The 14,826-nt window shown below is 49.2% G+C and overlaps 1 protein-coding gene across 1 annotated transcript in view; it reads left to right on the top strand.

Annotated features, from left to right (window-relative positions):
• Window positions 1-10,582, top strand: part of COLGALT2 (collagen beta(1-O)galactosyltransferase 2) — a 105,424-nt gene extending 94,842 nt beyond the window's left edge. The window contains exons 9-12 of the mRNA XM_045983513.1: window positions 432-564; window positions 1,839-1,966; window positions 6,011-6,217; window positions 7,784-10,582. Of these exons, the coding sequence (XP_045839469.1) occupies window positions 432-564; window positions 1,839-1,966; window positions 6,011-6,217; window positions 7,784-8,060 (745 nt within the window). The 3' untranslated portion in view covers window positions 8,061-10,582. The remainder of the gene's footprint in view (window positions 1-431; window positions 565-1,838; window positions 1,967-6,010; window positions 6,218-7,783) is intronic.
• Window positions 10,583-14,826: the final 4,244 nt, after the last annotated feature.

Genomic DNA, 14,826 nt, shown 5'->3' on the forward strand with positions numbered 1-14,826 from the left:
ATCTTGTTGAGAATACTTTATATGTAGTGAGTCATTTCTCTCTTTCTGCTCACAAGATTGTCTCTTCCATTTTTGTTCTTAAGTTAAAAAAAAAAAAAATTAGGTCCAAAGAAAGGACACCCACATGTTCACAGTTCTTCCTGTCCTCATTCCCTCCAGTATTTAATGCTATTAGCCACTTACCCTTCCTTAGGAAAATACCTTTTCAAACTGTCAAAAAACTGGTGATACTTAGAGCTATGTTGGCAATCGTGAGGGATATACCCAGTATAAGACGTCATTGTATCCTTCCCTAAGGAATGATGGGAAAACTGAGAAGTCTTCCTCAATGTGCAGAAGGGCTCTGAGGAACATCCAGAACTCTCTCTTTCTGGCTTCTGTAGTGGGGACATCTCAACTGTTAATTTTCAGACGTGTTCTCTGTCGTGCAGAGCACTCAACACAAGCCAGCTGAAGGCCCTGAATATTGAAATGCTGCCCGGATATCGAGATCCCTACTCCTCTAGGCCTCTCACCAGGGGTGAAATCGGCTGCTTTCTCAGCCACTACTCTGTCTGGAAAGAGGTAAATAGTGCTTGATTTAAATAGGCAGTTTTGTAATGAGGAAGAAGGAAAGTGGGACATTGTAGGTGAATTAGGGCCAGATATAAAGTGGACCCATTCTGTTCTGGAAGTACGCGTGGAAGTTTCTGTTGCCTCACGTCTCCCTCTGACACAAGGCCAGGGACAAACAAGGAGAAGGGGCCTCATTGCCACTTGAGATGATGACAGGGGAAGACACCCATGTTCAGGAGGCCACACTCCTTTTGTTGTGTCCTTGTCCGTAGTAGGAATGCCTTGTGTTGTGTGTATCTAGCATGTCATCATTTATTTTTTTTATTTTTTTAATTTTTTTTAAGATTTTATTTATTTATTTGACAGACAAAGATCACAAGCAGGCTCCCTGCCGAGCAGAGAGCCCGATGCGGGACTCGATCCCAGGATCCTGGGATCATGACCTGAGCTGAAGGCAGAGGCTTTAACTCACTGAGCCACCCAGGTGCCCCTAGCATGTCATCATTTATTAAATGACTTCGTACAAGAAGGCACACAGAAATCATATGAAGTCAGTCAGGAGACTCTTATCCAAGAGAAAATAATTAAATATCTTGTCTATGTAAGAAGTGGCAAAGCCAGGACATGAACTCATGGCTTGGAGGGAGCTCCTGATTAAGGGTCAGTTCCCACAAGAAAAGAGAAAGTCCCTAAAGAAAGGCCCCTTGAATGCCTTCCCGCTTTGAATGACCCAGTCTATGCCAATCTTTTTTTTTCTTTAAACTTTAAGTGAAATGTTATAGATAAATACAAAATTAAATAGATCGTAAAATATAGGCCAATAAAATTTCACAAATGGGATAAGGATACAGCCATGTCAACCAGCACCCTGATCAAGAAACAGGTTCCCAGCACCCCAGAAGCACATCTTCCATATTTCCTTCTAGGGAAACAGTCCCCAAGGGTAATCACCGTCTTGACTTCTAACAGCCCAAAATAGTTTTGTCTGCTTTCCTACTTCCGTTTATATGAATGGAACCGCAGGGTGTTGAGGTATATCCTCCCAGGACCACAGTTGGGAGGTTCATCTTATAACGTTGCATTTGATTATAGATCGTACATCCTCACTGGGGAAAGCAAACCCGTTTATTTACCCAATCTACCCCTGATGGCATTTGCTTAGACTCCAGTAATGAGCTATTCCTATTTTGCTTCTGTCTCTCGACATTTTAATATATACTGACCTTGATAAAAATAGGCACTGGACTTCTCATGAGGTCTCTTCCCACTGGTGACCTCTACAGGTGATCGACCGAGAGCTGGAGAAGACCCTGGTTATTGAAGATGACGTGCGCTTCGAGCATCAGTTCAAGAAGAAGCTGATGAAGCTGATGGATGACATTGACCGGGCTCAGCTGGATTGGGAACTGATGTGAGTGACAGGACAGGCTTATCCCAGAGCACTGAGAGGATTCGGTCCTGATCACGGGGCAGCAAGCCCTGCCTCCCCAGCTGATAGGAGACACAGCTCCCGCTTCCATTTCCTGACTTTCTCTCCACAGATACTCCCACAAGTGGACGGGAGCCCCCGGTTTCGTGCACTCTGTGGGCTGAGAAAGAAACTGTGGAGATTCTTTGGGAGACCGGGAGCCTGCCTGCTGGTTATGGGTCTTCAGATTGAGCGCTCGTGTGCAAGCGCAGCAGGAAACCCCCCCCCCCCGCCCCCCAGTGAGGCAGCCGGTGCCTGGAGAGGTGGGAAGAGAGAGGCGGAGGCATTGGTTCAAGGGCAAGAGTCCTGTGTCACAGGTCTCTCTTATGAAGTCAGTCAGGAGACATGGGCCTATTTTATCCAAGAGAAAATAATTAAATATCTTGTCTATGTAAGAAGTGGCAAAGCCAGGACATGAACTGTCCTGTCCTATCAGTGCTGTGTAATATCAAAACACATCCTTACCAACCTGGGGACTTGGTTTGGGTATGTCGCTATCAAGGGGGAAACTTGGAGCCTCGCTGGAAGGGACCATTTACTGTTATCCTGACCACCCCCATGGCAGTAAATGTAGAAAGCATCAGGGCCTGGATTCTCGTGGGTCAGGAAACCTACAGAGCAGGTTTCCTCTGTAGCCTCTGACAGTATGGAGCTGAAGGTCAGCACGAGAGTGCCTCTCTTGGGAAGGGAAGTGTGCACCCAGTAAGAACACTGAGCTGGGTTCGGTGGAGGGTCAGGGCTCATCATAGGAAAATCAGGCTTACCAAGGTGATGCTGGTTCTGAATTGACATTTATTGATGTTCTGATAGCAGTCTCTGGGACGTAAGTCTCTCTCTCTTTCCCTCACCCTCCCTCTCTCCCTCTCCTTCTCTCCCTCCTGCCCCCTCTTTCTCTCTCTCTCCATCTCCCTGTCTCTCTCTCTCTTCCTCTCCTCTCTCTGTCTCTCCCTCCCTCTCTCTCTCTTTCTTTTTAAACCAAATGACACTTTGTACTTCTCTCCAGTGAGGCAGAAAGTTCCCAAGCATTATGTACGCTTCCCAGCTGTGTGTCAAAGTCAATTTCATCAAATCAGAGCCTGTTGCTTTGGAGTGGCTGCAGCAGGCAAGCTGTCCTTACCCCTCCCGTCCTCGGAGGGAAACTGAGCTATGGGCCCAAGTGAAATACTTGTTCTCTCAGAAAACATACCATTCTGAGCCCAAAAGAAACCTAGTAGTGACTCAACTAACCCATGGGGAATAGACCCAGAAATCAGTGCTGTGTAATATCAAGACACTGGCTCCGTCTCCGATGTCAGCCGTGTGATTAGATTCTGTGCTGTCCCTTGGGATCCTTGTATGTTCCTGTAATCCTCCAGAAGGCCCCGCACCCCAGTCTGAGTCTCCAGTTCAGCCGCCTGCAGCTGCGCCTCACGGGCATGGAGCCCGGAAGCCATTTTAGGCTCACAGGACCTGAAAAGGCAACTTTTACGTCAGACTTGGAATCAGAGGATTTGACTTGGGGAGCCTAAGCCCTATGACTGACACATGTCCTTGTCCACCTGTGGTTTAGCTGGTACATTTCTTGGGACAAAGAACCAACAAATTTGGCACACTTGGATGGCTCAGTCAAGTAAGCATCTGCCTTCAGCTCAGGTCATGATCTCAGGGTCCTGGGATCGAGTCCCACATTGGGCTCTCTGCTCAGCGGGAAGCCTGCTTCTCCTGCCTGTTTCTCCCCTGCTTGTGCTCTCTCTCTCTCTGACAAATAAATAAATAAATATTCTCAAAACCAAACAAACAACAGATCCAAGAAAGCAGAATGATTGGCTAAGGACATGGGTACAGGGAATGATAGGGACACAAAACAAAAATCTTTTCTAAATTTCACAGACTGATCAAGTCAAAATATGCCATTAATATTGATTATATGCTATTAAAGAATGACGGTGGTTTCAAATTTTTCTTCTTTCTTTCTTCCTTCCTTCCTTCCTTCCTTTCTTCCTCCCTTTCTCCTTCCCCCTCTTCCTTCCTTCCAAGAGAGATACAGAGAGAGGATGCAAGCCATTGCAGGGGGTGGGGGGTAAAGCAAGAGGAAAAGAAAGGATCTTGGGCACTGAGCACAAAGCCCAACACTTGATCTCACAATGCTGAGCTCATGATCTGAGCTGACATCAAGATCAGACACCTAACTGCCTAAGCCACCCAGGCACCCCTCACCTATCCTGTTCTAAAATGAACAACAACAAATATGTTCCTGAAGCTCAAAACATGAAAGCTGATAAGCTGTCCATGGCTGCTATGTTATGTTTCTCCCCAAAAAGGAAATAAGAAATGGGAAGAGTCAAACAAACCATTGGAATCATCTAGGGCAGTGCTGCCCAACAGTAACATGACAGGAGCCACATACATCATGTGAAAATTTCTAGTGATCCCATTCAAATGGTACAAAATACATTAGGCGAATTTAATAATACATTTTATGTACCCCAACATTGCTAACTATTATTACTTTAACATGTAATCGATATTTTAAAACTATTAATGAGATAGTCCACATTGCTTTTTGTTTTTGTATCTGTTTTAAAGCTTTTTCATTTTTTGTTTGTTTAGAGGGAATGAGAGGGAGAGAGAGAGAGAGGTAGAGAGAGGGCAAGAGAGAATCTCAAGTAGGCTCCACACCCCACATGGAGCCCAACGTGGGGCTTGATCTCAGGACCCTGAGATCATGACCTGAGCCAAAACCAAGAGTCAGATGCTTAACTGGCTGCGCCGCCCAGGCACCCTTTCCCACCATCTTTAACATCCAGTGTGTATTTTATGCTCACGACACATCTCAGCCTAGATGCTAAGTTTTCAGCTGCTGCAATAAACTGCAGTCCTACCAAAACAGTTTTGTGTCATGGAAAAATATTTTACACTTCTTCAGTTTTATTTTAAAATTTCAACTTAAACTATGTCCAACGAACCCATTGAGTACAAACTCCGGCCCTGGCCCTCTACCCCCTCAGTGGGAGTTTCTCTTCCCCCTGATGGTCCGTGACAGAAATTCGAATGGTTTGGTTTGAAGGGACAGTGACTGAGAGGATCTGTGTTTGGTGTCCTGAGAGGGTGAACAACGACTCATGCTACGAATCCCGAGAAGTCTTGACAAGAGCAATCCATTGAATGCTGAAAGAGAGTGTCTTAAGGCAAAATAGAGGAAAGCAACTTTACCCCCGGGCAGGAAGCCCTCCCCTCCTCAGCTTGCTCCAGGCAGGTGGAAAACAAGCAGGTTCCAGAGAAAGGTGACAGATCACAGGTCCGTGAGTAGACTGTGGGGAAGCTGGACTGGCCGAGCAGAGTGTTCATCTTCTGTTGCAGAAGCTGTTGGAGAAGGACCGGCCCTGCCTGGGTGCTTTTTTCAGAGCAAAGTGAGGCCAGAGCTAGATGTGCGTGAGGAAGAGAAAGCCAGGCAGGCTTAGTCACTCATTCTCCCCAGGAAGGACTCCCTTGGAGCCACTTAAGTTGCAAGGTCTTTGACCGTAGACTGTAGACTACGTCTTCCCCACAGCCTTTTCTGTCCTGTGTTTACCGCCAGCATCTGGAGAGCTTTCTGGAGGCCATCAACGGCTGAAACTCTGGGGACTTGAAAACTCAGGATCTCACCTCTGCCCCTTTTTTGTTTACTTCTGTAAACACTGTTTACATCTGTAAACACAGCTGGACGTCCCATACCGTCTTTGGGAAATGATCAGGGGGATCTTTTAGTCTCTCTAGAGTTGAACTTCCAGGCTGGAGCACAGCGCGGAGCAGGAGCAGTTGGGATGTTGGCAAACGGGGCCAGGAAAATGGCCCCCTTCACGGAAGGTGCCAGTCATCATTGGTGATTGGATGCAGGTTGTGGTGGTACTTTTGATGTAAGACGCAACTGGTCCCAGCTTTCAAAAGTATCTGCAAAACCTGTGCTCTGTTCCTCCAGAGGTCTGATATTCAGATTGGGATTTTGCTCCTCCATCCGCTCTCTTCTAGTTACATCGGCAGGAAGAGGATGCAGGTGAAGGAGCCGGAGAAAGCGGTGCCCAACGTGGGGAATCTGGTCGAAGCCGACTACTCCTACTGGACGCTGGGCTACGTCATCTCTCTGGAAGGAGCACAGAAGCTAGTTGGAGCTGATCCCTTCGGGAAGATGCTGCCAGTGGACGAGTTCCTGCCAGTCATGTACAACAAGCATCCTGTGTGAGTCTCCCCGCACCGCCTGTCCGTCGCGGGGAGCACCCCGCTCATATGTCGTGTTCCCCGGGTTCTCAGTAGTGCACGGTGTTTTCTAAAGCTGCGCTGCCTTCCTAAATGATCTTCCCCTAATCATGACTCAGAGAGGCTGACCGGAGTGACTGTCCCCTTGTACAGATGGGGAAGCCGAGGCTTGGCGGCAGGGTTGGGGGGGGGGGCGGTCCTCTGGAATAAACCCAGTGTGTAGTTTACCTGGACATATTTTGCTCAGTCCTCCCCTTGTTTTTGATCTTCTCATTTCCATAAACTCATACACACGAGGGTGAAGGTGAAGGTGAAGGTGATCTTCCTGAGCACCTTCAAGCGCTCAGTTCCATTTTTCAGTCCATTGTGTGTACTTGTTGGCCACACAGGGGTCCCACTCCCTGCAGAGCTCACAGTCTGGCTGGGAATTGAGACTCCTGAGCAGTCCTCGTGATGTACGGTGAGACCTGCAATCACAGCGGTGTGTCTGAGCCTCGGGGAGGGGGCAGGTGGCCCCTGAGCAGGGTGTCCATGGAAGAAGGTGGTCAGGGTGGTGCTCAACGTTGCCCTAACACAGGAGCTTATTCAGACCTAGCATTGTTTGAAGGAAATGGAGATGTGTGGTTTACCTATCAGTCTCCCCACTAACCTGTGAGCACACTGAGGCAGGAACAGTCTCACATTCCCGTGTCCTGAAAACCTAGTCCCAACTTTACCCATAATAGCTTCTCAATCAATGAGTCCTAAATTCATTAATGGAGCAGGAGACCAGGTTCTAACCTTGGCTCCTTCTCCCGGTTGCCGGGTGATCTCCTTACTAACTGGGTTTCGTTTTAGTGGTTAAGAATTCGTGTCCTGCATCTGGCTTATTTTGTCCCTGTCCTCGGTAAAAATGGATGTCCTCACCCGCTTTGATACTGCTGACTTTATATCCATGTCCTAGCAGGAGCATGGAGGTCACCCATCATCCCTGTGACAGACAGGAAGCGAACACCTACGGTGTACTAACTGAGCTAGGAGCCAAGCAGGTGTCACCTTGCATAATCCGCATGGGAGAGGAGGGAGTGAGTCATCCTCCCCTTCACACCCACAGGATGCTGGATGCAAAGCCAAGTTGGCATGCCTCCAAGCCTAACTGTGTGACTTATCCCACCACTGCTGTTCAGATCTCAACTAATTTGTTAATCCAAGAATAGGGCATCTTCCGCAAAGTGATCACCTTTCTCTCTCAGGATGGTCCGACAGAGCTTAATTCTTAGCTTTTAGAGTGAGACCTGAAATTCATCTTTTAGAGGAATCCAACCAAATACAACAGAAATAACCTTTCTTTTTGCGTGTTTGTTTAGATCATTTGAAAACTTTTAAAGAAACTTCTGTTGTGTTTGTAGACTAAACGTTTCCCCAAGGGGCACAACTTTAACAATCATCAGAGATGTCCATGACAATGTAAGAGATGACCAGCACGGCCTCTGTGCTCTTCCTGCCCCCGCACCATTTGCTAAATGTCATAGCCCCTCACTCACGCACGCATACTCCTCTTGTTTGCAGAGCTGAGTACAAGGAGTATTTCGAATCCAGGGACCTGAAGGCCTTCTCCGCGGAACCCTTGCTCATCTACCCCACGCACTACACGGGCCAGCCGGGGTATCTGAGTGACACAGAGACCTCGACCATCTGGGACAATGAGACAGTGGCCACCGACTGGGACAGGACCCATTCCTGGAAGTCCCGGAAGCAAGGTCATATCCACCGCAACGCCAAGAACACAGAGGCCCTGCCATCGCCAACCTCCCTGGACACTGTGCCTTCGAGGGATGAGCTATGAAGTACCCATGGGGGATTCACCACCCTCGATTTTTCCAATGGGCTGTTCATCTGTTTGCGCCAGTGTGTTTTAGTGGTCACAGTCCTCTAACCAAAGTGGTCTACTGTGATTGAGCAAAATGAATATATTCTTGACAGGGGACGATAAGAGGGAAACTTAACCCAAATTTCCCAAGATGGCTAGAAGATAGGCTTTAAGGCAACCATCGAGATAAACCTCAACTCAGATACCTAGCCCTTTGCTCTTTATCAGTATGATACTGCTTCCTACATTAAGGATGAACAGTATGGCCCAGAGACGCATCCCTGAGAAAGGTAATCAAGTCAACAAATGGGCAGGCAAGGCAGCTGAGCCAACTAGACCACATCCATTGGTCTCATGGGCCCATTTCATAGGTGTGACCTTGAAACCTTGTGTATGTAACATGTTTGCCAGGGAGGGGGATCAAATCGTTTAAAAGCAAATTAATTGGGCGTGGGTTTAAAGGAATTCTCTCATGAGCCAACGTGAGCTGTTCATCTCAGTCCTCGTTATCCAATAGGGATGGGTATTTCGGTCTGTCTGAGACTTGGCCTTTGACTATCATGGCGGCTGAAGCTCTCCTAGAGAGGCCTCAAGTCTGCCATGTGGGTAGAGTTTAGTAGACATTTGAAGGTTTGTGTAGATCTCTGAGGAAAACCAGAACTCAGACTTTGGCCTTCTATTGTTTCACTTGAGTTAGGATGCTCTATTTATGAAGATAAATTTAATATATAAGGGTTCGGACTGGGGTCTCGCTGGTGTCTTCTGCCCAGGGCACCTGTGCTGCCGCGGCACGTCACGCTCTGCTCTCCACGCCCGAGCCTGGGAACGGATTGTGAGTGTGACTTTTATGAGTCACTGTTAAGAGGCAGGGCACATTTTTAGGCCAGCAACTGTCCTTGCCTGAGTTTTTCATTCTATTTTGAATTATTTATTCTATAAAACGTGGGGGAGAGGCCTGTAAGATAAGGCAGAGAAACAGATTTTTCAAGCTTTCATTGCACCCCGGGGAGCCACGAGTATGCGAACTGCTTCTCCCGCATTTCCCAGCCTGGCTTTTCAGGGAGGCCTGTAGAGTGGGAGAGTCTCACCATCTGGAAACAAATGCTTTTGCATTTCAGGTGACAAACCTTGGTCAGAAACAGTGGACTGCTCCACTGATTTAGGCCAACGACCAGGGAAACTCTCAGAATCGGCCTCCTGGGCAGATAGATGGCCTCCCCGCTTTCCTCATAGAGTGATTTTCTGGAAAGTGCAGCCTTGGGCTACATGTTCTTTGCCAGTTCCGCAATCTGTGTTTCTCAGATATCTCACGATGGTTTGCCTCAGGTTTGTGTTTGCCCTCCTGCAAGCAGTAAAACTTTGCTTCCAGAAATAGCTTCCCCACACACTCCTCCTGAGCTTCACGCTTTGGAGCAGAGCCCAGGGGCAGGGTTGCCGCGTGAATCCGGCTTAGCGCTCCCCGGTGAGGGCCCCCGGGCTGGGGGACGACAAGGCAGCTCGCCTTCCACGGAACACCAGCCTTGGCCTTCCTTCTTGACTTATTGTCGATACTAGTCCACATTGACTAGTAAGCAAGGAGGCTGAGTCAGCCTCAGTCTTTACGCTTAGACATACCTGTCAGAGCCTGACACTTTTTTTTTCCCTAGAAAAACAGAAAGAACATCTGGGGAGCTAGTGAAGAACACTTCGGTGATCTCTAAGGTTTCCTGGGGTATTTTGTATTTTGTTTGCATATGAGTGCATGCCAGTGTGCCTGACTTTCACGATATATTTTTTTAAGAGGGTGGGAGGTGGTCGGGAGATTGGGAGTGGAGAAAGATTGCGTTGACTTTTGTGTGGTTTCGTTTAATGGAGAACTTTTTTTTTTTCCTTTTGCTGTCAGCTGGTCTGATGGGTTTATGAATTCTCGTTCTTAAATGATATTGGTCTTAAATACTAGAATTTTAGATTAGGACTGTTCTACTGTGAATCAAGTTCTGGCTTTGTTAGCCCAGCCTTTGCTTCCACCTGCTCGGGTCTGGGATCCCAAGCAGTGCTCTTTTGTTGTGAACACTGTGCTCCGCACACCACATTTGTTTTTAAAGAGTCGTCTCTTCAACAATCCCGGGGTTCCTTGACCTCGCTATTCTTCCTGCCTCCCCTCTAGTCTTCAGTCATTTGACTTTGGCAGCGTCAGAAGCCTTTGCCTCGGCCATGGCACCTGCTCTTTGCCTCTGGAAGTTAACCCCAGTCTGAAATCCCGATCTGGACCCCTCTCTGGATCTAGGGATCCGAGGTGGAATCTTCTGGACAATGAGGACTTCAGCGGTGCTGGTGCTACTGAGCGTGGACTGAGCATCTACGATCTGCAGAGGACACACTGTGCGGGTCCTGCTTTTGGGTTTCCTGGGGCCTCCTGCAGGCATCCCAGCATCCTACACTGTCTGTCACGCTGTGTCATTGCAGGGAGGGGAAATGATAAACTACTTGCCTTCTAGAGATCTTGGTGAAAAAGTAAAAAAAAAATAGCTCATCACTGTGATTGTTCACTGGTTCTGCCGACACCGGCCGATGGCCATCGCTGCTGGACCTTTCCAGTGTGCTCTGGACCAAGGATGTCGGAGGCCAGAGATGACCAGCAGGACTGCTCACCCCCATGGCAGACAAGAAAAGGTGGTCACTGACCTTCCTGTCCATGGGAATTGTTTTAGGCTGCTGGGTAGAGGTGGGTAAGCAGAAAAATATTCTAGGCTACTGAAAGATAGGAGTCCCCAGTGGGAAGGTGGGACGGGAGGGCCTGTCTTATAGTTTCATGCTGTAAGTCAGTCTAACCATTCGTCAAAAGATACCAGCTTGTCCAAGGCCAAAGAACTTGATCCTGGGGCAAAAAAAATTTTTCAGATGTGTTCTAGGCACTGCAAAGGTGTGGGGTTGGGAAGGGGCCTGCTGGGGAGTGATGGGGGATTGGAGGTTCTGAGGAATCAGGGATGTGTTGCAGCAGGTGACAGGAAGCAAGATGGAGACCTGATCATGATAGCAAGGTAAGTCCCTTACCCGCCCTCCCTGGGTTATCTGTCATGGGTACAGAGGCCGTTGTTTCTGGGGGAATTCTAGGTTTGGTTTCTTTCCTGAAGATAATGCAGACATTTCCAGGAAAATGTTGGTGCCAAAACAAGAGACGTTCCCATTCAGCTACAAACTTGGGTCTTTTCCCTTACGGTGAAATAAAGTGTAAAGTAAAGGTGAGTCTTCCCAAGAGACTCCTACAGTGTGAGACATTCTCCCCACGTAAACAAAGTGGTAGAGAAAAGATCCAGAAGTGATATCCATGGATGGAGTGCCTGGGTGGCTCAGTCCGTTGAGCATCCAACTCTTGGTCTCAGCTCAGGTGTTTGATCTCAGGGTTGTGAGTTCGAGCCCCAGGTTGGCCTCTGTGCTGAGCATGGAGCCTACTTAAAAAAAAAAAAAAAATGATATCCATGATTGACAAGAAATCAGTTCACTGAGGAGTTAACTAATCAGCAAGGGGAAGTCAAAACGAGGCTGATTTCATTAAAAAAAATGGCATGTCATGGGTGACAGGAAACAACAAGCTGCCCAGGAGATTATCGTTATGCCCATGTTTTATGTTTTGGGGTGAGGTTTTTTCAGAGAGAACCTTCCCTCCCAGGACGGTCTGATTAAACGTGACAGAGGAGGGAGGGCCAGGAGAGGGCACTGGCATGTGAGGGGTCTGTCTGTGGACAGGCTGATGGCGGCCTCGAGTTGACCCAGGCAGTGAGACAAGGTTGAAGAGGGCAGTGCTGGCTTCCAGGCCATGGCACACTCAGCCCAGGAGAGAAGGGCAAGGACAGGGGAGCAAGAGACAAGTTCAGGCCCCGCAGCAGAGAAAGTGAGGCTGGTGCGCCTGCCAGGAGAAGGAAGGAGGGACCCAGAGGGAAAAAGCGTACAGGGGAGGTTGAGTGGACGGGGCAGCGCAGGGTGCTCACAGCAGTCCAGGTGTTGCTGCGCTGAAGGGCTTGTAGGGGAAACAGAGGAAGGGGCCAGATGCCTGTCCTCCCTGCGACGGATTCCCACCCCGCCCCCCGCCACCCCATGCCTGTGGAAAAGCAGCGCCTCCTTGTGCATCGAAATCGTCCCTACCCAGGCCCATGGGCACAGAGAACCCCTTCCCCGGGAGAGCATAGGGCCCATGTGAGCACAGACGAAGGAGGACGTAGGAGCAGGGTATGGGGTCTTCCTGTAAGAAAACTGTCCCCCAACTGCAGAAGGAATCCAGTGGAGGCCCTCACGGGAGCCCCACCCACTCTGTGTGGTGGCTGAGCTTTCCCGAGAGGGACAAGGAGGCTCAGACAAGGCGGCTTCTCGCCAGCCGGTCGTTCCCACGGCAGCGCGCAGCCGCCAAGAGGCCACCATCTTGGCGGCCGGGTCCACCCGCCTCTGTGAGCTCCCAGGCCTTGGCTGCGGACAGGCCTCGGGGGTCCTGGAGGCCTTCTCCCCAGAGGGGCCATGGGTGAGGCTTTCTAGGGCGCCTTCACACTCCCCACATCCCACCTCTGGGGCTGTGCGGGTCTGCCCTGTGGGGCAGCTCACCCCTGGGGTGGGAGGTTGAAGGGAAGGGAAGACCTTAGGCCAGAAGCTTCCTGGGAATAGCAGCAGCCAATTCTCGGAGTATGTGACGAAGTGAAAAGTGCTTTCTCGACCTGGCGGCACAATTTAACGCCATGTGAACCTCAAGCCTTTATTACCAATCCCTACTCTTCAGAGGAGACAATAGCTAAATTAAGCGACATACGTTAAGGCAGTGAGTGGCCTGGGACCCACCGTCTCCAGCTCCGTGCAAAGCCAGCAGTGCAGTCTGTCCCGGTCCTTTTCTCACTAACATCCACGTTTCCGTCCGGTTTTCTCTCTCACACCGCGTCCCGGACACAATGGAGCCGGCAGCACCAGTGCGAGACCTGTGACGTCTCGTTCACCGATCATCGGCGGACCAAACCTGGCTCCTTGAGGACACTTTCCTGGACGCGCGGGTGTCAGATGTCGTATAAACCAGGATCGCAGATGCATGTCTGGGGCGAGCGAACGGTCTCACTTGGAATGCTTTTCCCATTCTGAACATGGTGTCTTGATTTTCTCTTTTTTAATGGCTGCGCAAGCCAAAAAGCTTATTCACTTTCTAAAAACATTTTATTTATTGGTGCCCTTTGTGTAAGAAATTGGAACTATACCACAGACTGATGCTTTGGGCTTAAACAATGGTGGGAATAAAAACGATTGCTTCTGAGAAGCCGGCGATGAAGTACTTGGGGGCTGGTAACTGGGTTACCGAGAGGCGGAGCCACCCCGAGCTCCTGGATGGCAGCCAAGCCCCGGTCACGCCCACTTCCCATTGAGCTCCTCATCCATTTGGTGCTTTTTGCAGGAGGCTCCATACCCCTGCTTTGGGGGGGGCAGGGGGCGCAAGTTCATGGATCGGAAATAGATTCCAGCCGTAGCTGGATCTAACTCAGTGTAATCCTAACCCTTATGGCTTTGCTTCTTCATCTGCGAGGCGGGATAAGGCTCACGAAAATAGGTAGCCGTGCTCTGAGCAGCGGGAGGACGTTCCTTGGGGTCTTTAAAGAAACAACTAGATGTCCATCGATCCAAGACCGTTCGTGTGAATTCCCATCACCGGAAGGCTGGGGATAGAGCCAACGGACTCCAGGCATTCTCTTCCAGTCCAAGAGGCCGTGGAGGAATATCTGTCAGGAGAGCCTTCTGGATTCGGTGCCCAGTGTGGCAAGCACACAGTGGGGTTCTGATAATTTAGAGCACTGCCCCTCACCTTGGGCCACTTACTGGACAGCTCTGGGACTTGACCCCTGTTATCTGTAATCTGAGGGGACTGACTGTATTTGGAATATGGCTTTCAGCTTTTTTTTTTTTAATTAAATACTTATTTATTTGACAGACAGAGATCACAAGTAGGCAGAGAGAGAGAGAGGAGGAAGCAGGCTCCTTGCTGAGCAGAGAGCCCAATGTGGGGCTCAATCCCAGGACCCTGGGATCATGACCTGAGCCAAAGGCAGAGGCTTTAACCCACTGAGCCACCCAGGTGCCCCTGGCTTTCAACTCTTAAGGAAATGTTAAATTCACCGTGTTCCTCAAACTGTTAAATAAGTGAATTCCTTCCCCAGTTTTCTGGGTAGGGGTCCTGAGAGACCACACCAAAATCCTAGATTTCAAAATCTGAGCCTGTAAGAATTAAATCTGTCTATCTCATGGTTTATGTGTAAACACTTTCAGTTTTCTAGATTTTTTCTTGTAACTTGACATACAACCACATCCATAAAGTGGCTCCTAGTTTAGGCAAAGTAGGGAGCACAATTAGAAGCGTGTAAACTGGTGGTCGCTGCAGCGAAAAAGCTGAACAAATTTTAAGTCCACTTCTGGACAAAATTAAATGACTCTTTCTGGAACTTTCTCCCTTGAGCGCCTCTCTTTTGTGAACCCTTCCTTTGCTCTATTCAGTCCCACCTCAAGTCCTCACTGCCGTGTTCCAAACACAAATGGAAAAGGAGGACAGATCTGTGCACCCTACTAATGCTCTGTGGCAGAGATGGTTAACGCCCCCCACTACTCCAGACGTTCTCCCACATCTCCCCCACGCCCCTGCACTTAGATCAGGGCCACAGACTGGCCAGCGGATTGTGCATAGAAGTGGCACCGTGACCTTGGTCTGGGGCAGTTAGGAACGGTGGGAGTTCCCCCCACCACCATC

The sequence above is a fragment of the Meles meles genome, chromosome 17, assembly GCF_922984935.1.
Source record: "Meles meles chromosome 17, mMelMel3.1 paternal haplotype, whole genome shotgun sequence".
NCBI classification, from domain to species: Eukaryota; Metazoa; Chordata; class Mammalia; order Carnivora; family Mustelidae; genus Meles; species Meles meles.